This window comes from Vitis riparia, chromosome 19, assembly GCF_004353265.1.
Source record: "Vitis riparia cultivar Riparia Gloire de Montpellier isolate 1030 chromosome 19, EGFV_Vit.rip_1.0, whole genome shotgun sequence".
NCBI classification, from domain to species: domain Eukaryota; kingdom Viridiplantae; phylum Streptophyta; class Magnoliopsida; order Vitales; family Vitaceae; genus Vitis; species Vitis riparia.
In genome coordinates this window covers 16,286,853-16,313,287 of record NC_048449.1, presented here as the reverse complement: position 1 = coordinate 16,313,287, position 26,435 = coordinate 16,286,853, and the positions used below count along the sequence as shown (strand labels likewise).

The 26,435-nt window shown below is 34.5% G+C and overlaps 1 protein-coding gene across 1 annotated transcript; it reads right to left on the bottom strand.

Annotated features, from left to right (window-relative positions):
• Positions 1 to 10,793: 10,793 nt before the first annotated feature.
• On the bottom strand, positions 10,794 to 12,514 carry LOC117908256 (cationic amino acid transporter 8, vacuolar). Its single transcript, XM_034821878.1, is given in 2 exon segments — positions 10,794 to 11,434; positions 11,437 to 12,514. Coding segments are annotated over 2 exon segments (1,719 nt in total).
• Between the last annotated feature and the right edge of the window lie 13,921 nt (positions 12,515 to 26,435).

Sequence of the window (26,435 nt, the reverse complement as noted above, 5' to 3'; positions counted from 1 at the left end):
AAGTATCTTATGAGAACAAGAGATTATGTGCTTATGCTCCAAAGTATTGAGATAGTTTAGAGGGTGACATAATGGTTGACAAGATACCTTATGTGGAGAACCTAGTGGATCCCTTCACCAAGACATTGACAAGGAGAGTTTTTGTTGGTCCTAGGGATAACATAGGTTTAAGATGAGTATCTCACAAGCTTTATAGGAATGATGCTTTGAGGGCTAGTGGGAGAATGTTAGGATAGAGCCTTTAAAAGCATGACATGATGTAATAAATTTGGAATTCATTATTTATTTAATGATGTTTCGATTTCACTTTTATCTATCCTTATTCCATTTATTATACTTTATGATCATTGTTGCCTACATCTTTTGCATTATACGGGATTTAGGTGCATTAGGAGTTTCACAGAAGATTTAAGTCATGGGTTCCTTGCAAATAAATGACTTGTTGAGAACCAGTTCATGTGTCTAGGCAACCCATTAGAGGTTGTAGTGCACCATCTCCTAATCGGAGGGATGATTGGTCTTGGCTATTGGGATGGGTTTTCCATGGTGAGTGCACTAGTGTGTGTATAGTTACACATTGGATAGGACCTATGATGAGTCATGACTTAAGGCTATCAAGTAGTCATGATCTCACCAAACTGCTTCATTGTGTTGTCTCTCAACTTTGAGAGAATATTGAGCTTGTGCTAAAGTTAGCAATGACTTTGACCTATGGGTGAGATCGTAAGCTGATATATATTCCCTATGGATTGGGTCATTGTTGATGGAAGCCAGTAGCAATAGGTATTCTCAATAGAGGCACCATGATATCTCTTAGGATTGAGATAGTGTGTCCCCTTGGGTGATCCTAAGGAGGTGTGTTCATGGAAACTATGGTCATAGTAGTTCCTTAAGTGAAACTTGACATAGGCTTTTTTGAGAACTAAGATATATCAATTAAACACATAATAGGAGGATCTGTAACTCAAGGATGGTAGAGATAGTCTTGAAAGGTTGATGGTTTTTGCCTTGTTAGACCACAGACATTAGTTCATAGGGAGACTAAACACAATGGATAACAGGTCACGGACTTGAGCACTTAGTGTCTTGCTGTTATTTACATAGGATACTAGAGTTCAGTTGATTCTCTATAGTGGGATATTGAATCAACTTTGGAATTAGATTCTAAGGGAGCTAGTATTCCTATGAGTCCCAGTGGTCCCTGCTTTAAGCTCATATACCTTGTTAGCATTGGTTATGAGGGTTGGATTGACTTTAGGTTCACTTTTTGCAAAAGGGTGTTTGGGTAATTATGCAAGATTGCATAAGGGTAAGTGAACAAGGTCTCTAGATTGGGCTAATTGATTAATTAGTATGCCTTATTGGGTTAATTAATCAATTAGGACCCGTTTTGGGCTAGATTAAATAACCCAAGCTTATGTGGGCTCAAGTCAGTTAAGCCCACTTAGGAACCCTATAAATACTCCCTAGGGGTTAGGATTTCAATAGCTTTTGTATTCCATCATCTAGAAAGATTGAGAGCCATAGCCTTCACCCTCTTTTCATCCCCACCAGAAGTGTGCCAAGATCAAGGTTCGAGACATCGGGCGGAAGATCATAGGGTTTACGAGATCTAATATGACTTTGGAGTTATCTACATTGATTAGAATCGATTTGGGAACATTCATATCAAAGGTATGTGATTTTATTCTCTAGATCAAGGTTCGAGACATCGGGCGGGAAGATCATAGGGTTTACGAGATCTAATGACTTTGGAGTTATCTATATTGATTAGAATCGATTTGGGAACATTCATATCAAAGGTATGTGACTTTATTCTCTAGATATATGTTTTATATGGTATTCTTATTGTTTTTTAATACCTGTTTATCCATTGCGATAGATTTAAAGAGCCTAGGATAGATTTACATGCACTCTACACGTCCTAGGGCATGGAAACGAAGTAATTTGGGGTTCCTAACACTATCATCTTTGATTCCAAGTGTAATAGTAGAATCTGTAGGAGTATCTATCGATTTGCACCCTAACATTCAAGTTTCTTTTAAGTGATCATGGCATATTTGCTTTATGAGACTAAGATACCCTTCTGTGATTGAGCAACCTCCATGCCTAGGAAATATTTGAAATTTCCTAAGTCTTTAATCATAAATTCTTTGGCTAGAAGTCTCATGAGTCTGCTCATTTCTTCTACAAAGTCCATTGTGAGGATAATGTCATTTACATAAACTATTAGAATAGTTGATTTACCTTTTGGTGATTTTTTTGACAAAGAGTGTATGATCAACTTGACATTGTATATACCCTTATCGTTTAACCACTTTGGTGAATTTATCGAACCAAGCATGTAGAGATTGCTTTAAGCTATATATGGACTTTTTGAGTTTGCAAACTTTGTTGGTTGTAGCTGATGCGTGAAAACTGGGAGGAATTTCCATATAGACTTCTTCCTCAAGGTCACCATTAAGGAGAGCATTCTTTACATCTAATTGGTAAAATGGCCAATCCAAGTTAGATGCAAGGGACAAGAGTACTCATATGGTGTCAAGTTTTGCTATAGGAGAAAATGTCTCTTGATAGTCAATTCCATAGGATTGAGTGGACCCTTTTTCCATGAGGCATGCCTTAAATCTTTCTATATTTCCATCAGCTTTGTGTTTGAAAGTGAAAATCCACTTGCAACCCACTAGTCATTGTCCTAGTGGCAGGTTAGTAATGTCCTATTGTAGACCCTCAATTTTGTCTACCTAGCACATGTTCTACTAAGTATTTGTTCGGTACTTTATGGCAATTCCCTGGTGGCCCATTACTACTCATGTAGTCTATCTTTTCTAAGCCACCTTAAGGACTTTGTTTGAGAGATTTATCTAACCCCATTCTGAGTCTTGGCAGCCCTAATTTAGACTTAGGCCCACTTAGGCACCCTAGACCCATTTAGATACACTTGACCCATGAGACATCACCTTAGGCCGATTTAGATGCACTTGGCACCTTCTAGCTTGCACACATTCACCCTAGGTTACTTAGACAATATTTCAGAATAGGTCACTTGGACACTTCTTTTGGCATAGCCCACTTAGGCGTGTTCTTGATTTTGGTTACTTCCTTTTTCGAGATAGGATGAGTATTGGCTTGACTATTTATTGCATGAAATGAATTTTTATTTTTTATTTTTGAGGGTTTGAGTTTGACATTTAAATTATTATAATCCGTTGCATTACTTTAATTTTTTGATTTTTTCTAATTGCATACGTTTGATATTTATTTTTTATACCCTTATCAATTTATTTGTTATTTACTCACTTATTCATTTATTCTTTAATTCCATGAATTGACATTTTGGATTTTTGTGGCTATGTGATTTGATTTTCTATTTGATTTTATTCTATTTCCAATTACATGATTTCTTATTTCAACTTTATTTTAATTTTGCATGAGACTTGGAGCCATCAAGGAGAGGAGATCACGACCAAATAGGGAAACTTGGAAGGAATCCGGGCTGCATATAGAAAGTGGGTAGATCACGACTTTAGGAAGGAGTCTGGGCTGCATATAGAAAGTGGGCAGATCACAGCCGAGGCACATCCGGGAGCACATGGAAAGAAGATTAAAGGGGATCTGATCACTTACCAAACAAGATACGACTACATCCTTGGGGAAACCTCCAAGTGAGCCACACAGAATGGACTTCCCATATCCACGTGCACATAGGAAAAAATGGAAATAAGATATTCCATAAGGAGTGGGCTGCCTTATAAATAAAGGAGAGAATCCAAGCATAAGGGAATTTTTTTTTTCAGAGGGGAATAGGCGGAAAGAATTTTCACACGGAACTTTGGAGGAGAGCAAGGGACTTCAGGCAGAGACCGGGCTATCACCTTATTCACTAAGAGGGGATTTTCTCTTTCACTTCACAGGTTAGTTTTCCATATAATATTCTTATTTAGTTTAGATTTCTTTTAAAAAAATTTTAGTTTTTTATTAATTCTTTGTGTTAAAGTTTATTTTGTTTTGTAAATTCTCAATTAGTTTAGTTCTAATCCACCTTTTAATTTTAGTTTATGATTTAATTCGAATGTGTTAGTAACTTTTATTCCTTAGTTTAAGTAATTTGTGAAGTAAAGTTATTTTTTAAAATTCTGGATTAACTTAATTTTAGCTTATAATTTGAATGTGTTAGTGACTTTAATTCCTTAGTTTAAGTAATTTGTGAAGTAAAGTTTATTTATTTTTTTAATTCCAGATTAACTTAATTTTGGTTTATGATTTAATTCGAATGTGTTAGTGACTTTTATTCCTTAGTTTAAGTAATTTGTGAAGTAAAGTTATTTTTTTAAATTTCGGATTAACTTAATTTTAGCTTATAATTTGAATGTGTTAGTGACTTTAATTCCTTAGTTTAAGTAATTTGTGAAGTAAAGTTTATTTTTTTTAATTCCGAATTAACTTAATTTTGGTTTATGATTTAATTCGAATGTGTTAGTGACTTTTATTCCTTAGTTTAAGTAATTTGTGAAGTAAAGTTTATTTTTTAAAATTTCAGATTAACTTAATTTTAGTTTATGATTTAATTTAAATGAGTTAGTGATTTTTATTCCTTAGTTTAAGTAATTTGTGAAGTAAAGTTTATTTTTTAAAATTTCGGATTAACTTAATTTTAGTTTATGACTTAATTCAAATGTGTTAATGCCTTTTATTCCTTAGTTTATGCTTGGATTCTCTCCTTTATTTATAAGGTAGCCCACTTCTTATGGAATATCTTATTTCCATTTTTTCCTACGTGCGTGTGGATATGGGAAATCCATTATGTGTGGCTCACTTGGAGGTTTCCCCAAGGATGCAACCGTATCTTGTTTGGTAAGTGATCAGATCCCCTTTAATCTTCTTTCCATATGCTCCCGGATGTGCCTCAGCTGTGATCTGCCCACTTTCTATATGCAACCCGGATTCCTTCTTAAAGCAAGTCATATGCAGCCCAAATTCGTTCTTAAAGTTGTGATCTGCCCACTTTCTATATGCAACCCGGATTCCTTCCAAGTTTCCCTATTTGGTCGTGAGCTCCTCTCCTTGATGGCTCCAAGTCTCATGCAAAATTAAAAATAAAGTTGAAATAAGAAATCATGTAATTGGAAATAGAATAAAATCAAATAGAAAATCAAATCACATAGCCAGAAAAATTCAAAATGTCAATTCATGGAATTAAAGAATAAATGAATAAGTGAGTAAATAAACAAATAAATTGATAAGGGCATAAAAATAAATATCAAACGTATGCAATTAGAAAAAATAAAAAAATTAAAGTAATGCAACGGATTATAATAATTTAAATGTCAAACTCAAACTCATCCTATCTCGGAAAAGGAAGTAACCAAAATCAAGAACACGCCTAAGTGGGCTATGCCAAAAGAAGTGTCCAAGTGACCTATTATGAAAGATTGTCTAAGTAACCTAGGGTGAATGTGTGCAAGCTAGAAGGTGCCAAGTGCATCTAAATGGGTTTAAGGTGATGCATAATGGGCCAAGTGTATCTAAATGGGTCTAGGGTGCCTAAGTGGGCCTAAGTCTAAATTAGGGCTGCCAAGAGTCATAACGGGGTTAGATAAATCTCTCAAAATTGAGTACATGAGTAGTAATGGGCCACTAGGGAATTGCCATAAAGTACCGAACAAATACTTAGTAGAACATGTGCTAGGTGGACAAAATTGAGGGTCTACTTACTCATATTCCTTACACTCGTGATCTCTACCGAAGACCTATGTTTTGTTCTTTTCAAGTGCTTGAATCCCCTCTAAGATGGTTGTTTCCATTCGAGTATTTTGATTACCTCGCGTATGGAATGTGGTACTTGTACCTGATTGAGATTGCCGAAAAAAGCACAAAGCTAAGAGAAAGAACTTTATAGAATACAAAATTATAGATAGAGTGATTAGTACAAGATCTCACACTCCTTCTCAAGGCAATTAGTCTATTTAGGTCCTCACTAGGTAAGTCAACATTGATAGGTTCAAAGGAGATGTTACCTTGAGAATTTTTAGAAGTGCCTGAACTTAGGTTGGACTCCTGACCTTGCTCATGGTGTATTGGGTTCTTCACTCCTTTTTGAATGCTTTTCCTTTTGAAAAATTATAGCTCAGGGTTTTGAGTAAGAGAAATGGATAAACTAGGAGACAAAGTGTGCTGATTAGGGAAAATAGCAACTTCAACTTGAGGAGTAAGAGTAGTAGGTGTTGTAGTAGTAGGTGTTGTAACAATAATAGAAGTAGTGTGTTGGTTTGACTAGGAGATAAAGTGTGTTGGTAAGGGGAAATAATAACTTCAACCTAAGGAGTAGTAGCAGTAGGTTTTGTAACAACAATAGGAATAATGTCCAAAAGTCGATATTCCTCAGGAAAATTCTCCCCCTAAATATCAATTTTGGTGTAAAATGGTTCTTACTCGAAGAAAGTAACATCCATGGAATTGTAAAAATGTCATGTCATAGGAGAATAACACTTGTACTCTTTTTTATTGGAGGAATATCCTATGAATATGCATTTGATTACCTAGGGATCAAGTTTACTCCTATTATGAGAATGGATATGGACATAGGCAAAACACCCAAACACTTTCATGGGAATGGTTGAGATAATTCTAGTGTTTGGATAAAATTTTAGGAGCACATGACTTGGAGTTTGAAAGTTGAGTACTTGAGAGGGCATCTTATTTATGAGATATGTTGCTGTTAGAACTACTTTTCCCCCAAAAAAAATTTAGGAACATGTGTAGTGAACGAGAGTGACCTAGCAACCTCAACGAGGTGCCTATTTTTTCTTTTAGCTACTTCATTTTTTTGTAGAGTGTCAACACAAGAGTTTTGATGAACTATCCCTTGACTCAATAGATAATCACCCAAGATTGAGGCAAAATATTCTTTCCCATTGTCAATTTTCAACAATTGTATTTTGTTTGAAATTGAGTTTGTATCATAGTGTTGAAGTTTTTAAATATTTGACTTGCCTCAGATTTCTCTTCCATAAGGAATATCCATGTGACTCTAGTGTGATCATCTATGAATGAAATAAATCAATAAGTTTCTATTAAATTTTTAACTCTAGATAACCCCCAAATGTTAAAGTGAATCAAGGAAAAAGGAAGTGATTTTTTATATGATAGATTGGATAAGAATTTCTCACATGTTTCTAGAATTGACAAACTTCACATGAATTTTTTTTTAACTTTACTCTTGAATAATATGGGAAAGAGTTTCTTAAGATAGGAAAAATTTAGATGACCTAACTGATAGTGACGTAACATGATTTCACTATCTTTATTAGAATTAAAACACGACAAAGAGTTATTTTGACATTGGCTTATGGACACAACCTTGTGAGCTTGAGAGCTTGTGGAATCATTAACTTTGAGGAGATAAAGCCCCGACCACACCTCTACACTGCCAATTGTCTTCGTCGAGTCCAAGTCCTAAAATTCACAAAGATTAGGAATAAATTTAACATAGTAATTCCAATCATAGGTGAGCTTATTGATAAATAAAAGGTTACAATCAAGTTTTGACACTAATAAAACTAAATTGAGGGTTAATTGGTTTGAGATGCAAACAAAATAGATTCCAACAACTTTAGATAAAGAACATATGCAATTCTAATAATAAGTCTATCATTACATAGTTTATAATTTCTTAAAATAGAGACATCATCTGTCATATGATCTGAGGCATCAGAATCCACTATCCATGACCCTTGTTTCACATTTAGGGCACTAATAAGATTACCTATTTGAGCGAAAGAACTTGTACCAATCATGTTGTTACTCTATGATTAAGTGAACATTTTGTGGAGTAGTTCCATTTGTTATTTTTTGAACAGGTTTGGTTTTGAAGAAGTGGTGTTGTCGTTGGTAGAAACAAGATGTCTGCGACTCTCTTTGTCATTGGAAAGACGTGCAGGTTTCTAAGTTGTTGGTTTTCCACGAATCTTCTAGCAAGTGTCCTTGGTATGACCAGGTTTTCGGTAGTGATTGCACCAAGGTTGTCCCTACCTTGGTATGCTATTGTTGTTTAGGGCCTATTGGGAACCACAAACAACCAAAGTAAATCATTCTCTAATGGATGAGGAACTTGATGATCCCGTCATCACCTTTTGGAAACTTTCCTCCAAATGAACCTCTTAAAAAGCTTCTCGAACATTGGGCAATGACTTTGTTCCTAAAATTCTTCCATGTACTTCATTAAGATCTTTGTTTAATCCCATAAGGAGTTCAAACACACACTTCTTCTTGATGATCTGTTTGTACAATACTTCATCTTTAGGACACTTCCACTCGTGCACTTCGAACTGGTCAAGTTGTTGCCATTGACACCTAAGGGAATTGAAGTACTAGGTGATAGAGGAATCTCCATGCCGAAGTTTATGAAGGATACTTTTGACAAAAAATAGTTTTGATGTATTTTTAGAATTGGAATAGGTTTCTTTGGCTACATCCCAAATCTCTTTCGCAGTACCAGAGAATAGGAAATTTTCTCTTATCTCATTGATCATATAATTAATCAACCAAGACATTACCATATTATTTTTTGATTTCTAGACTTTGAAAATTGGATCTTCTTTCTTTAGAATGGTTATTGCTCCGGTGAGATGATCATCTTTGATTTTCCCACAAATGAACATCATCACAGATTGAGACCATTGAAGGTAGTTATGGCCATTCAATTTATGGCCTATGATGGGAAGAAATTTTTTTAGACCCTTCAGTAGATCTTGTGATGACAACTCTTGGATTGGACATGACCTCATATGTGGAGCTTTGCCTTTTAGTGGCCATCTCGTATTTTATCATTTAGAAGAAAAGGTTTCATAATCACGCTATGATACCATCAAGAAACTGCAATAGAAAGAATAGTGATTCTTTTTCTTGTTTGAATAAAGAACCACTAGGGAAAATAAATAAAAGAGAGAACGTAATTCCATTCCTCTACTTATGGGATATAGAAAATTAAACTTCCTAAATAGATTCCTCTAAAAGAGGAAACATAATAAACTATGAAAACAAGGAATCTGGGTAATATCTCACCTAAATCCTTAAGGAAAGTCAAAACACAGTAAAATCCCTTAAATCCCATGTGTCTTGTTAGTACACATATTCTTGACTTTCTACACACAAGATTTATAGTGATTAACTCCTAATGTGAGCGCTACATTCACTTTGCAATTAAAAGTTTCCACTATGATCAAAAAGGAAAATATAAGGTGATCACAAGCCTAATCCATATAGATTTATAGTGTTTCACTCTCAATATGAGAGCTACATCCACTTTACCACATAAAATTTTCACTATAATCAAAGAAAATACAGGGTGATCTCAAGCCTAATCCACTTCTCTATTTTGACACACCCTCAACCTAAAAAGGGTCATCTCTAATAATCCTTTATATAATGATAAAATTATGACAAAATAATACATATGTAAAATACCTAAAATACCCTTTAAATAAAAATTAGCATGGGATTAACCTCCCAAATGGGATTCTTAAATGAACCTTGACCACAGATGAAATACCCATATGAATCTTAAACCCCAATATAGTGGAAAAATGAAGAAAATGACCAAATTTAAGCCCAAAGACCCAAATTCAATATAGTGAATTGATGCAGTAGCTTTCTTTTTTGTGAAACCCTCACGCAATAAAATCAATTAAGAAAGGGCAGGCACGGTATTATAAATAATAAATTAAATAAGGAGCTTACAAAATCAGACCTAACATTACCACTCTATGCTTCCATACGCTAATTCAAGTTCACCAAACCAATCTTCCTTCAAATTTTCCTATACATATTTCTTGGCCTGTGGCGACATACAGATTCAGAGTTTGATTTTTCTCTGTTCTAATAGTAGTAAGTTTAACAAATCTAGGCTTATCAACATCTAAGCTTTATAGTGATTTCTAAAAGTCCCCTGAAGCAAATAGTTAGAGGAAATGGTTCTTTTTATCTCAAATATTTCTGCATGTCATTCATTGGGAATCTCTTGTCCACTCAACAGAAATCATCTTTAAAGCTGTATGGCTTAATAAAGCAAAAAGGCCAATCAGGACCAAATATTTCATTTAAAATATCCATTTAAAACTATTGCAGCAATTTTTAAAATTTTCTCAGTGAACAAATAAATTCCATATCAAACAAGAAAGAGGCCTATCTTGAAGAATTAGTTCAAAGTGCATAACCAAGGTATAACATGGCCAACCATGATGAGGCAAGGTGGGCCATGTTAAAATTTTAAGGGCAGTTAATTCCCACCTTGCCTCATCATGGTTGGCCATGTTATACCTTGGTTATGCACTTTGAACTAATTCTTCAAGATAGGCCTCTTTCTTGTTTGTTATGGAATTTATTTGTTCACTGAGAAAATTTTAAAAATTGCACTTTTTTTGGACTAGTTTTGATCCATTTTTTATTTGCCATACACCCTATGCGTATTCTTTGCCATAATAGTTCTTATTTAAGGAACCTAAATGTTGTGAGAGGATTTATAAGGAGAAAAACAAAGTTGATTGTCTCCTAAATATTGAATCCATTGATAATGTTACAAATTAATACCATAGGATTAAGTCTGTCCTCAACATTAATTTACAGTCATCTAAAATAAAGCAAAATTAACAAAGAAAGCAGTTAAATCGTAGCGTTAAAATACTCCAGATATCAAGCACATTCAATTTGCAGAATATAAACCACAATGAAGACAACTGGTTAATTAACAAAATCACAATTCCATACCTTTGTTTATGATTCCTTGTTCAGTTTTTTTATGCTTGTTGATTCTGACGAGCCACATCATAAGTTGCATGGAGACCAATAAAAAGATAGTAAATTAGCATTACTGCACTGCAAATGAGGAACCTCAAGAATGCCTGATAACCCAGTGATCCTACGAGAAACAGGTTCATCGCAACTGACAGAGATGGCAGCCAGGGGACAAGTGGAACACCCCAGACATTTGCAACTCGCTGCTTCGGAAGCAACGCCATCCCCAAAGTTCCGAGAAACCAAATAAATGCTGCAACTGCATATCCAATCCATCCTGTCTTGTTTGAATTCCAAAGCACTGCTATTCCAATCGATGATCCAATAATAACAAATAAACAAGCCAGAAATTTGACCAAATCACGCTTCACAGTAGTATCCTTCACATAATATCGCCTCACGAGCAATGCAACAGCGATCAACGAAAAGATTAAGAGTGTACAGAATGAAAAAATACTAGACAATACATCCAAGCTAGAGAAAAGAGCGATTGTAGCACTGGGTATGGCCACCAGTAGAGTTGCATTTATGGGGGTTCCGGTCCGTGGGTGAATAAGGGCAAACCAGGGTGGAATCATATGAGCTCTTGCAATCTGGGTCATGTATCGAGCTTGCCCAAGGCCTCCAATTAGCAAGCTCGTGTCATGCCCTTGAGGGCGCATATACTCACAATATACTTAGCCCATTTCATGCCAAGTCTTTCAAACACAACCGCGTAAGCAGCATTTACATCTAACTCGTTGTATTTTTCCATCATGGAAAGGACCAAGGCCATCAAGCAATAAACAACAGTGATCATTGTCATCGAACCAACCAAACCCAGTGGTATGTCTCTGGTGGGATTCTTGGTTTCTTCAGCCATGGTCGCAACCATGTCGAAACCGGTATAGGACCAGTACACAACTGCCGCAGCCCTGAAAATCCCTCTTGCACCATACGGAAAGAAGGGGACCAAATTTGAAGTCTTGCCACGAATGAACCCAATTATAATAATAAACAATATTACCATAAAACTTATCACAGAACTGATCCAGTTCAAAATAGATGTCCCCCTTGTCCCGCACATGGCTATACCGTCTGCAATTAACAAAACACCGGCTGCTATTGGGTCCAACAGATTGAAACCATCTGCTAAATGACTCACCCGAATTCGCAAAAAATCGGCATTTGTATTGATCATACTGGCAAAGTAGGAGGACCAAGACCGAGCCAGACCAGCAGCACCAACAATGGCCTCCAAGAGAATGTTCCCGGCTGCGAGAAATGCAACGAAGTCGCCTAATTCTACTCTAAGATAAGAGAAAGACCCTCCTGCAACGGGTATTTCAACTGCGAACTCAGTGTAACAAAGCACGGAAAGCAATGCAGAGAGACCCGAAGCCGCATATGATAATACAATGGCGGGTCCTGCATGGTCACGAGTTTGCTGCCCAGTGATGACAAATATGCCAGACCCAACAACTGAGCCGAAGCTCATCCAGGCCAAGTCCCACCAGGTGAGGCACTTTTTCAAGGGGTTTTCACTCTCCCTCTGTTGAAGAAACACCTCGTTTGCAACGGAGGATCGGCTCAGAAGGCGGTCCTTGAGCCTGAAACACGTCTGCAAAAGAGCAGTTCTGTATGAAGCCAAGTTCTGGAAAGACTCTTCTGGAAAGAAGTCTTGTCTACTCCATCTCCAATAGCTTCTTGTGGGTTGTTTGTGGTTTTGGGTCTGCTCGGCCATGGTGGTGGAGAAGAGGAGTGAAGAGAGATAGGAATGGGTGTCGGCGTTGAGAGGCGAGATGTATGAAGAGAAACAGAGGAAGTGGGAGTCGTTCGCCAATTGACTTGAGGGTGAATAATGTGGTGACACCCAAATCCTAGATGTAGCCGTAATTGAATGTCCTAGCTGTAAATCCATCCTCATCCATCATAATTTGGTAGCACGATTCTTTATCATGTTGAGGACTCCATCGACATCAATTAAAAACAGTTAATAAATAACAAATATAGTAAATATAAAAATATTCTGACATCACCATTACTTACCATATAATCACATGATAAAAAATCACACAAATTTCATAAAAATATTTTCACACCAATATTACTTCCAAATACTTACACCATAAAATGAACACTGAAATTCAATTTATTCCTGAATGTTTAGAAGAATCCGTCACCACTAAGGAATCCATCATCATTAAGGAAAGAACACCGTTGCTTACCAAATAATTACATAATAAAAAATCACCTAAATTTCATAAAATATTTTGATATCAATATTACTTACGAAATACTTATACCCTAAAAAGAACACTTAAAAAAACACCCCAATTTCACAAAAACATTGTGCTATCAATATTACTCACCAAATACTTGCACCATAAAAAGAACACTTGAATTCCATTTATTCTTGAATGTTCGAAAGAATCATTATTATCATCATTGTTATGGGTATTATTATTATATTTGTTTATTTATTTATTTTTTTAGGGCCCATTTGGTAAGTATTTTTGGTCTCATTTATTTTAATTTTGGCCTAATTTTCAAGCTTATGTTCATAGCCATTAGCAAGACCAAATTTGGGTCATTCATTTTTAACTCAAATCTTCACCATCCATTTTTAAACCCTAATAGACTTGATTAATTTTATATTTTGCATAAATATAGGGTCAAATATTGCATCTTAAACTTGAGTACATCATTAAAAGCACCCTTCAACTAAGCAATTGTATGTCATCTTGTAGATGTCCAATTTTCTTTGATATTTTTATGTTCAAAATTATATTTCATGAATAATGATGACCTTGATACTCTTCTTGGGACATCCTAGTTGCAAGGATGAAGGGTGAATTGAACTGAAAAACCAAAAGTGAAAGGAGGTCTTAGGTGCAATATTTGTCCAACCAATAAAATGTTTTAAGGTGATCGAAGGGGTTAGACTTGTCCAATCGAATTGAAACTAATTTTTTTGGATTTCTCACTTTTTGAACATAGATCTAACCAAATTTAAGAAATTTTGGAGGTCATTTTCTCAAGAAATTAATTAAAGAAATATGAGTGTTATCCTAGCTCAAAAGGGTGCTACCAGGGGCTCTATAAAGGGCACCACTCCCTAGTCGTTGCCCCCTTATTTTAATTAAGGAGCATGTGAATATAGCCCAAAAGTGACCTTTTTCTGATGTTTAAACTCAAGGAAATGGGCTAGGTCCAATGACTTACTAATTCTAAACCATGGGCCTTTTTCATGTGGAGGGGAGATGCTCTCACATGAAGGAACTTAGGGGGTGTTTGGTACACGGGAATAGGGAGTGGGAATAGACATCTCATTCCTCTTCTCCCTTATTCCTATGTTTGGATAAATATTAAGAAGGTAGAAATGAAATAAAAAATTATTCCGGCAGAAATCAAATCCAACTTATGAGTCGGATTTGCATTCATTAAAAGTAGGTGGTATTCTGATTCATTAAACCTATTTGATAATATAAAATAACCTAAATTACTATTTTACCCTCTTATCTTGTTCTTCAAACCCTCTTATCTTGTTCTTCAAACCCGATGTTTATCTTCTTTGTAAAGGTAGAGATCCATTCATCATTCGCTTCTTATCTTCTTTGCAAAGCTAGAGACCCACTCATCATCTAATTCTCTGCAACAAGTGATTCTTCCAAATTGAATCAATTAAACCTTCCACGATATTTAAAAAAAAAAAAAATCAATTTCTAATTTATAGGGTTTTGGATGTTCATTTTGATTGTTAGATCTAGGATTCGTCATTGTTTGCTGCAACTAGGTTCTGAAAACTCTCTTCTATATCTTCGATCAGGTTTACCTTATTTTCTCTTTCTTCTTCAACTTCTTTATATGTGTTTCTTCTTCTCTATAAATCGATTAATTTTTTTTTGTTAATTTATGTTTGGAATCTTTGATTTTTCTTTATCTTGTATTAATGGAAACTGGAGAGAAAAATTGAAATGGTTGGAAAAAGATTTTTCGATTTCACGTGTTTACAATATTCTTATATTTTTTTTCTCTTTTTTTTTTCTTAGTAAAATATAATTCTATAGTTTTTTTTTTGCATGACAAATTATTTAAAATTTTGATAAAAAAAAAAATGAATATTTAAAATTTTTTAAGGTTATGGATTTTATCGGATATGATACTTGTTGAAAATTAGAATAAATTTGAATTCTTTTATTTCCTCTTTTGAAAATAGGAAAAACATTTGCTAGCTTTGAGAATTTAAATATTATAATAAATAATTTTTTTTTGAAAAATATAATTTTATAACTACTTAAGCATGACAAATTATTCAAATTTTTAATAAAAATAATAATTGAATATTTGTGCATTAGGGTTATACGATTTTTTATGGTTAATTTTTTATTTATTGAGTATATATATATTTTTTCGTCTTATTATTTAATAACAAAAAATCTCTCAAATTTTATTTTTTTAAAATAAAAGTAAAAATAAAAAAATATTTTAAATTATATGTAAGGATATTATTGTAAATTTATTTATTTTTCATTTCCATTCCTATTATTATCAAACATTGGAATGGAAACAAATAATCATTCCAATCTTGCATTCCTAAGTTCATCCAAATGCTATAAATGGAATCATCAAATTCATTCCATTCCACTAAGAAATAGGAAAGGAAACAAAATATTATTTCCATTCCCTATTCCGACGTACCAAACACCCCCTTAGGGTGAATATAAGAAAGGAATAAACAACCATTGAGGGGGTTTGGATCCTCTCCCTTAGGGGTAGTTTTGGATGTACTTGTTGGCCTGGTTCTTGGAGTCTACCTTAGAGGAAGAAGAGATCTTGGAAGTTCTTTTCATGTTTTTGGTTTTTCTTTACATTCTTTTTTTTGTTAATTCATATGCTTAGTTGTCTAATCTTTGCTCTATTCATTCAATTTATTTATTTTTTTCTTTTTTTAATGTATAGTGAGTAGTCACTTGGGTTGAGGAAAGAGAGCCCTAGGGCATCCCACTTTGCTCGTGAGGTCTTCATAGTTTATATTCACCTAATTTTTGGACCCCTATCATTTAAATAAAGACACCATTTCTTGATACATGGAAATTGGAGTTTAGGGGTTGCTTTAGGGCATTTCAAGTACTTAAATACCCTTTTGATTTGAAATGGCCATTATTGAGCTCTTAATGCAACAATTTAACAAATAGAAGACTATTAGGCTTGAACAAAATAACCAAACTTTTATATATTTGGAAAATGGAGTTTAAGGGTTGCTTTAGGGTATTTCTAGTGCTTAAGGGAGATACCCTTTTGACTTGGAATGATCACTATTGAGTCATTAATATTGCAATTTGGAAAATAAATGAGGTTTTATGAAAAGTCACTACAATAAATATCACTTTTTACCATGACTTTTTTGCCATAAACTAAATTTTATGATAAAATGTCACTTTTAGCCACAAATTTCCTTTTAGTCACTAAAAATATGACAAGAATAATTCTTGTTGAATGTATGACATTTTTCCTTAACTCCACTTTTAACTATAAAATTATTCATGGTAAATATTACCTATCACTACAAATTTACTTTTTATTGCTAAAAATATGGTGGGAATATTTTTTCACTTTGAAAAATGGGAATTGCTCTTAATACCACTTGAACAACAACTAAAAGTCTAATAGGGAACATCCAGAGGAGGGTGAATGGGTGATTTAAAAATTTAAATCAATATTTATGAATTATAACCAACCTTTTCTTACTCCAATAGATATCAGGGATAACCCAAATAACTAAATGAATTATACTTAAAATCTTTAGGTATATAAAAATATGATTTTTAACTTTTAGGGATACCTTGCAATTTGTTAGGGATAAAATAATATAATTGTTAATATCTCAAATATATATTGAGGTATGTTAGGGATAATAATAACCACCAGAATAACCAACCTAAAATTCTCAATAACAATCCTAACAAACCAATCAAAAGATATCTTGATAAAAGGTAAGGAAAACAATAATTAGTTATATGTATAACTAACTCAAAAACCTCAATAACAAACTAACCAATTAATAAAAAAGTTTATCAATATCATCAACCAAAATATAAGTAGTAATAAATAGATATGTAATGAGGCATAAGATTTTTATGTGGAAAACCCCCACAAACTATGGAGATAAAAAACCACGAGGTCTAAGACATACCAATCTAAATTTACTATTCGAAATCAAGTTATATAGATTTACTTGGCCACTTTACCCTAAAGACTTACTCTCTAACACCTACAACTTGATTCATGTCTGCGACACAACAACTCTCTATTGCTCCTTTGTAGATCTTTCGACCAATCCGAAGGGATTAAGGTCTTCAATATGCGATTCAAAAATTCAAATCCTTGAATGAGAGATTAAGAAGTATGTGGCACTTTAAGCTTCCTCTTTAAGAGATTTAAAATGATATTTCCAATGAAACTCTCTCAACTAAAGTGAGATCTCTAACCCTTAAGGGGTTATAATGAGGTATTTATAGGAAAATACCAAAGAGTTTTGGTATGTTAAGTTCCCAAATTAGAGTTTGAGTGAAATTCATCCAAAATCCATTTCTAAACTCGACAGGATTGTCATGACCGCTTGAGTGGGCTTAAATTGCTATAGTGCTTAGCTTGATTGATCTTTACTGCTTGAGCAACACCTACTTATTTTGAAAAATCATTTTAAAACATTTTAGGTTTAAAAATGATACAAAACCTTTTATACCTCAAAGAAGCCTTATATGTCACAAGTCAAACATTTTTAGACATACCTATGACTTCCTGGTTCGATGAACAACAACCCTTAATCTTCAATGGAGAGCAAGTCACTATCTAAAAAGACTTTTATGGTCAAACATTAGTTGGAACAAAATTGCCAACATATAAATAAGACTCAAAGTCCTATCAATCTCCGCCTTTGGCAATTTTGTGATAAACTCTAATAAAGAGTTTACATAACACACATTAACGCTAAAAAAAACACACTAAGGAAATACTTTGCATCGCTTTGTATCATTTATATTCCAACCTTGTAACCTGCACACATACAAAAAACTATACCAAAGGTAAAGCAATATGAAGGATAAAATAATGTCGTGAAAGCAAAACAGGATAGTTGGAGATTTTGCTTGATACATTATGAAAGCATGAATAAAGAATAGATTTCTATAATGACACTAAGGTACAAACCAAAACTTAAGAGGAATTTGAATGTATGCAAATCAACTCGACATAATAGAAGCTAGATAAGACCTAATAATTTAATAGTAAAGTGAAGGGGCGTTCACCTACCATATTATAAGTAGTGAAAACCTTGGGAATAAGCTTTTGTGATTAAGATTAGTTCTAGATAGATAGGCAATTCAAACAATAATATTTTGCAAGAAACATCTATGTTAGGTATCTCTCTAAACTATCCAAGTTATGCTTCCTAAGGTTGATTTGGTTTACTCCAATGTCTCATGTTCAATTTTCTCCAATATTTCAATTAAATTCCCTTAATGAATGAATGAATTGAATTAAAGAATTTAAAATTCTCAAAATTTAGAAAAAAAATATTAACTCCCCCTAAATTAAGGAGTTTCTATGATCACCCTATCTCCCCTTATTTATAACTCCCCATTTTTAAGTGAATTAGATATTCAATTTTCTCCCCATTTTTGTCAGAAAAATGCAAAGCAATATGAACATGAGAAATCACACAACAACTATATATATATATTTATTTATCAAAAATCAATTTTGGATACATAAGATAAACAATGGATAAACATCTAGACCGGTAAAAATACATATAAAAATAAACAAAAACACTAAGCGTTTGGTGGTGGTGGAGCAGAACTTGAAGCACGTATCCATTATATGATCAAGATAAATCTTCCACATGTAAAGACGAGAAATACTCTAGACAGGGCTATGCTGAAGTATATGCATAGGAAAAGCTAGCAACATCCATCCTCCAATGATGCACATGCTTTTCTTATAGAATCCATTTTAAGAAGCAAAACTTGGCTAAATTGACCTTCCCTGACACTATCTATGTAGAATATGATTCTATGAAGATTTAAGGTCAGAGAAGAAATGGATCATATAGACTCAATGAGTCGATAATGGACAAACTAATAATATTGAACTAGAGGCTCTTGATAGAGTAAACATCCCATTGGTAAAGCCATAGGTTCGAAAAGAACCTGAAGTAAAAAGCCTTAAAGAGGTTTAGGTGTCCCAGATAGGGTCACCTTAGCCATATCTAAGAAAATACCAAAGGAAACAAAAATTGAGAAAATTTTGGATAAGATATAAACCATGAAAAATGCTGTAAACGAAGTGTAGAACAAAACTATGAAATCGAAAACGTGAAAAATGAAGAAAATTGACCTAAGAAATCGAAGAGATAGAGTCTTAGAACATTTGAGAGAATAGGAAAATATTTGAAATGTCAAAAGGCGCATTGGATAGGTTTTTATAGTCAGATACAACACTAGATACAAATTAGTGCTTGAGTAGGATGCTCGATGGATGCGTCGTTGGATGCAACTTAGAGCGCTTGAGTGATAGAGCCATTGGATGTGGCTTAAGCATTGGATTCAACGCTCGAGTAGGTAGAGCTTAATTTCAAATCTACCAAAGGATAGAATACTCAACTAACTAATTTAGAAACTAGGATAGACACCAATTGAAACAAATTTTAGCAATAAACTAAAATGAGTAGATAATTAAGTTAAAAAACTTTCAACATTAGATTAATTGGTAATAAGTTTCAAAAAAGGTAAGTGCCAAACTCAAGATGAGCAATTGGGTTTCTAATGATCTCAAAGAATTAAGGAATTTTAGTGGGTCCCATGAAGTATGCCCCATCCTAAGCAGCAATGAGGATAATGGTTCCACTAAGAAGAAGATATCAAGTAGGTGCAGTAAAGAGGAAACTGGAAATTAGGAGCACGTGTCATTTGAAGAACCATCAAAACTACCATCTGGTTGTGGAGACAACAACACATATAGGACAAATGGTGAAGGCAAATTTATCACAAAAGACACCCTCTTCCTTCATTAAATGTAATCAAGTCGTGAGCCAATCGGTTTGGAGATCGTGTGTCTTTCATTTATTAACCTCACGTGGTAGAAAACATGCGAGACTCTAGCATAAATGGTCCCACTACTGCTTGATGCTGACTAGATATACAAAGAAGAGCCTTAGAGCTCTCCTGGCTTCTCCATGCATTAGCAAGCTTCTAATCATACATGACCATGACACAATAGTTTGCTTTTCCATATTAGGGTGCTGAATTTCTAAATCTCCTCTTCGCTACATTTCCAAGAGGCAGAAGCTGCCCTAAGTCCTACAGTTCCTTCCTTTTGTTTTCTTTCAATGGCTGCTAGTTGGGGGTGTTCCACATATGGGATGAGTTATTTTAAGATTGACAATTTCCCAACATGTCAATAGGAGCAAAACCTTGCTTTTAAAATTTTGGTTTTAAAACTACTCTGAGTAGATCCTATCCAATCCCGTATTTGATGCAAAGCTAACTAAATAAACCTTCAAAAGATGAAGAAACTTTGGCGAAGGCAGTTAAACTTGGAAATCTGGTAAAGGCCCTAATGCTTTCACTGCTTATTCTTGAGCAAAAAGAGTCACTTTAAACTCTTTCCAGTCCAGAATTATTTGATGGGGCTTCCTTCCGAGAGGTAGTGTCATTTGGCTTGTTGCCCTCGAAAAATTCTCGACTTAGATCAACATTTAAAGAATTGAACAACTCCATAACAGCTAGAGCTGAACCCAAAACCTACGAAAATTATAATGTCCAATCCAAACTCAAATGATCTTCAACAAGTATTCAAGAGCTTGTTCAGAAAAATGATAAACTACATTCCATGTCTCATTCTCATTTTTCCAGTATCCGGGTAGAGTTCTTAAGGAGCTCATATGGGCTATTCCTTGAATTCTTCTACTTCAAACTTTCAAACAATGGCAGATTTTGAAGGTATTATCCTGAGGCATGGTTCTAAATTCTCTTCCAACTATTTCTTGGCATTGACAAGAACTTCATCACGATACTTGGCCATAAAGAAGTGTCCTATCTCCAATCTAGGTTGCAGAGACATCTTGAAGATTGGAGCATGATGGCGGTGGCATTACTTAGGTCATGACTGACGGTAGGATGCTACAAGTATGATCTAAGAATTACTAAATCTAGCAGTCTTGCACCCATCAAACGAATGTCTAGAGTCATCTTCATTGTTCTTTATCAAGCTAGCCATATGGATTGCTAGATGTTGGGGATTTTCCTTTATTTAGGTTAGGTGGTTCTCTAGGCTCTCCTCCTTATAGAGAAAGAGAATGACACCTAAATTGGTCCTTCAGGCTTTCCCCCACTAAGAGGAGGAAACCATTTAGTTTGAAAAGGAAAGTTCAAGGATAAAAAATATGAAAGATATCCCTATTTGGCATAGGGGTCCCAACTTAAGTAATAAATGAAAGTTTTAGAAATTCTCATGATGGATAATTTATTTTAAGATAGTTACCAAAATTATCTTAAAGTTTCTCTTCTAAAATATTAAGTAGGAGCGGGCCATAGGCAAGCCCATAGCGTCCAAGATTGAGCCCATCTTGATTTTGGGTCCATCACCATCCTAAAGATAGGGTGGCCTAAGGAATCAAGGGATATGGACTATCCTTTATGGATAAGACTATATATGTTTGTAGTGGGAATGGCCAATCCTAAAGATGGAACTCTTCAATTGGTAACATGGATGTCAAGGATATTGCTTACACACTTAACTTAGACATGAAGTGGTAGAATCACCTAAAGTGGTCCCACTTACATGGGCTAAGGGCTAAACATAAAGGTATGTTGATAAATGCCTTAGAATAACCTTTGGAGGTTAAAGACAGGTTGATTAATTAGAGAGGGTCTCTACCTAGTAATAAGAGTCATGACCTACCTAAAGCAGGCTTGATTTTTATAATACTAGGATACCTTGCATGGATATAAGCAGTTTGAGAGCACTATATTTTTGCTAATTTAATTACCAACTTGCCTTGAATGCTTAGCTTATTTTTATTAATGCATGAAATTATTATATTTATTATAGATATCATGCCTTTAACCTGTCATCTATTACTTTTTTCATGTGAGACTCCATTATCATTTTGCCAAGTAATGAGAATAGTAAGATCTCATTAAAAGAAAGAACCTAGCACTAATCAAACATTTGACATCTAATGCCTAGGTCATATTAATCTATATAGGATCCAAAGACTAATTAAGTCTGGACTTTTTTAATTCAAAAGATCTTTCAAGCAATAAATCCTATATAAATGGTAAAATGACCAAATGGCCACTTTAGTTTTAAAGGACTTAGAACTAAGGAATGTTTGAAGTTAGTGCATACTCACGTATATGAGGCATTTTGTGTTTTTATATAGAAAGTATGGGTATTTGATCATTTTATTGATAAATACTCTAGTTTTGGATATTAGATAGGAAATCTGATGCCTTGGATAAATTCATTGAATTTAAGGTGGAATAAGATAAACTATTGAGTAAACATATCAAGGAACTTTGATTAGATTGAGGTGGTTAATCTAGTAGGTTTGATTCTTCCAAACAGAGCATGAGATCTTATCCCAATTGTGTGCACCAAAGACTCCATTGCAAAATGGAGTAATGGAAATAAGATATTGAACTTTGATAGATAAAGTGAGATCGATGATTGGTTTCTCATTACTTCCCATATTCGTTGGGCATATATCTTAAAGATTGTGTAATAACTTTTTTTTTTTTTTTTTTTTTTTTTTTTTAAGCAGTGTATCAGTTTATAAGATATCCAAAAGGATTTTGGGATTATAACTTCATAGTCAAAATTATAAGAAGGTGTTTGTTGTTACAAATACCAGATTTTTTATGAAGACTATATGATATGTAATAAGTCAAACAATGATATAGATTGGAGAATACTATAAGATAGTCCCACTATACAAAAGATACAATGGATAAAATACCAACCATTCCCATTTCTAGTACATCGATGCCTTGTCGTAGTGGGAGGGTTTTTAAATAACCAGACTGATTCATGTATTTGGGAAAGTCTTTCGAGGCCATTCTAAAGGAACATGAGATCGATCCCATAGATTACGATAAATAAATGAGCAATGTGGATGCACATATTTGGCAAAAAACTATGGAGGTAGAGTTAGAATCCTTTTGATTCTAATGTAGTCTGGGATCCTGTAGAAGCAACTGAAGGGATAAAAATCATAGATGTAAGTTGGTCTACAAGAGGAACAAAGGAGTAAATGGAAAATTGATATTTATGTGGCTAGGTTGTAGCTAAAGATTATAGTTCGAAACATTGTTTCAAATATAGGAAACCTTTTCACCAATAGCTATGTTCGAATCCATTAGAGTACTCCTACCCATTGCGGTGTATCTCATTTATGAGATATTAAAATAAGATGTCTAGATAGTGTTCTTAAACTATTATCTTGATATTAGCATCTATATGATGTAACAAGATATTTTCATAGCAAAGGGCCTTGTGAGTACAAGAAATTGCAGGGAAGCATGGTGGTGCTTTAGGATCTTTTAGGTAGATGATAATCTACTCATTAGTAATAATGTATGGTTATTGTCATCAGTCAAGATTTGGTTTTCTACTTAGTTCCAGATGAAGGATCTAAAAGAAACGTAGTATATTCTTAGGATTAAGGTCTTTGGGGACTGCAAGAATAGAAAATTAACACTATCTTAAGTTACCTACATAGATAAGCTTTTGGTCAAGTATGTGATGTATGATTCTGAGAAAATTTTATTACCTTTTAAGCATTGAAATCCTCTTTCTTAGGATCAGTGTCCTAAAACACCTGAGGAGAAAGAGCGCATATAGTCAGTACCCTATGCCTCTATAGTGGGTGGCCTTATGTATGTGATGCTATGTACCAGGCCAGATATTTGCTTTGCAGTGGGTATGGTAAGTAGATATCAATCTAATCTAAGTCCAGAACACTAGGCTGCTATCAAGCATATACTCAAGTATCTTAGGAGAATGAGAAATTATGTGTTTTTGCTCCAAAGTGTTGAGATGGTTTAGAGGACAACATCATGGTTGACAAGATACCTTCTATGGAGAACCTAGTGGATCCCTCTACCAAGACATTGACATGGAGAGTCTTTGTTGGTCATAGGGATAACATAGGTTTCAGATAAGTATGTGGCATGCTTTATACGCATGATGCTTTAAGGGCTAGTGAGAGATTGTTAGGATAGAGTTCTTAAAAGCATGACATGATGTAATAAATTTGGAATTCATTATTTATTTAATAATGTTTCAATTTCACTTTTATCTATCATTATTCTATGTATTATACTTTATGAGCATTCTTGCTTGCATCTTTTGCATTATACGTAACTTGGGTGCATTAGGAGTTGCACGAAAAATCTAAATCATGGGTTTCCTGCAAATAGAAGACTTGTTCACAGTTAGTTCATGGGCTTAGGTGATTCATTCCCAATTGGTGTATCAGCTGATTCATTTCCTCTCAATGGTCCTCGGCAACGGCGCCATTTGATTCGTTCCCAATTGGTGTATCAGCTGATTCATGTCCTCTCAATGGTCCCCGGCAATGGTGCCATTTGATTCGTGCCCAGCTGGTGCCTTGATTTTGGTCCTCAAACGGGAGTAATCAACAAAATTTATAACCTATTACTCCATGTATTAGGATAGCCTCAGCTAGCATAGCATAGTGGCTCTAGGATCGTTCACTGGGATGAGTTTTCACTCCACAATTGATATTAATTCAAAGCTGAATTGGTGCTTTTTCATTTCAAGGTTAGCTTTAAAATAAAACATAAAGATGTTTGAAAAGGTTGGTTTTAAGCTAACAAAAATAGTAACTGAGTTTAATTACAAAGAAAAGTGTTTCTTGGAGTTTCAGATCACTAGGCTCAGGTTCCTAATACAAAAAGAGAGTTCCGGTCACTTGTTTCTTTTCCTCGCATTAGGGATTTAACATATAGTTATTTCCCGAACTGGTGTGGTACAGATGCTTCCCCTTAATGGGTTCAAACACTAAATCCCTGTCACCGATGCATCTTGCAATGGCTCATACCTCTCACCTAGCATTTTCCATTCAAGGTGATCTTTAACCTTGGATTACCTGTCAAAAGCTCGCAAGAGATAACTAATGGATGTCTCCTTGGAGTCCAAAAGCTTACCAAGTTTGGCTATTTTAGAAAATCCTACCTTTAAACCACCTCCTAAAGGCTCGCAAGAGATAAACTAGTGCATCTTAATGGATGGAGATCACTTGCTTTACCAAGTGTTGGCCTAGGTGATTTAAAGGCGTTTTAAGTTGACTAAAAACATAGAAACCATTAACGGATCACACTTTCTTTTCATTAAAAATTGAAACAACAAAACTTCCAATTTATGCATTCGGAAACTTACCAGGCTTTATTCACTCCAAGAGACAAAGAGCCTAGCCACTCATCCTCTGAGGAAACATCCTCAGAGTTTGATTTGCTAGAAATAAAAATAACGAGAAAACAAAAATATGAAGGAAAAGCAGAGCAAGTGCTCTGTAGAATATATTTCTTACTATCGTCGATTACATATCTGATATATAATCTATATGATCCTTTATTTACATTGGTTCAAAGATATATATAGAGAAGATATTTTCTAAGAAATATCCCAATAATATCTTTGATTGATTACAAGGAGAAAATATCTTGAGAAAAAAATCTAACTATGTCAGTTGCAAATATCTGAGTTTACATAGGTGGATTTTGCAAGGTGATTCACATGTTGAATTATCCATTTTGCAAGTTTGAACTTTGGTTTTGCAACTTGGAGGTGATTTCACAACTTGAAGATGATTCCGCAACTTGGAGATGATTCACAACTTCATTTGCAGCTTGGAGGTGATTTTGCAACGTGGTTCGCAGCTGCAAAGATGGAGGCATGGGCTGCGAAATGGCACTTGTGTGCCAAAGGTGGGTTTCGCAGCTCATTTCGCAGCTGCGAAAATGGGCTTTGGGCTACGAAATTTTCGCACAGCTTGATGCTGTTGTCTTCACACAGCCATAACTTCTTGGTTTCAACTCTAATTCATGTACCGTTTGAAGCGTTGGACTCCTGACTTCCCGAGATTCGAAAAGTGATATAGCATGCATGAAATGGACTCCAGGAAGTACTTGAAATGTGTCCAACAGTTACTGTCCTCTTGAATTCTTCATGTTAGATTTCTCTCTTTTTCCTCCTTGCAATCTTGATTGGCTTTGGCAAAGAACTACAAAGCTCTAAAGCTTGAATTATTCATTTAAATGAGCTTCCATTTTCTTTGCCATGGATTATATAAAGCTCTCCCTCACCTTAGATTGCTTTGGTGATAAAAAAGCTATCAAAAACACCAAAACTTAACACAATTTGATTAGGAACGATTGCAAGGGTCCTTAACATGCCAATTGAGTTAAAATTCAAGAACTAATACTCAAAAGTGTTTAAAAGAGTTAATTACAAACTATAAAATAGCACTTTTTGAGTAGTAATCATTAGGCAACCCATTAAAGGTAGTAGTGCACCACTTCCTAATTGGAAGAATGGCTGCTTTTGGCTATTAGGATGGGCTTCCCATGTTGAGT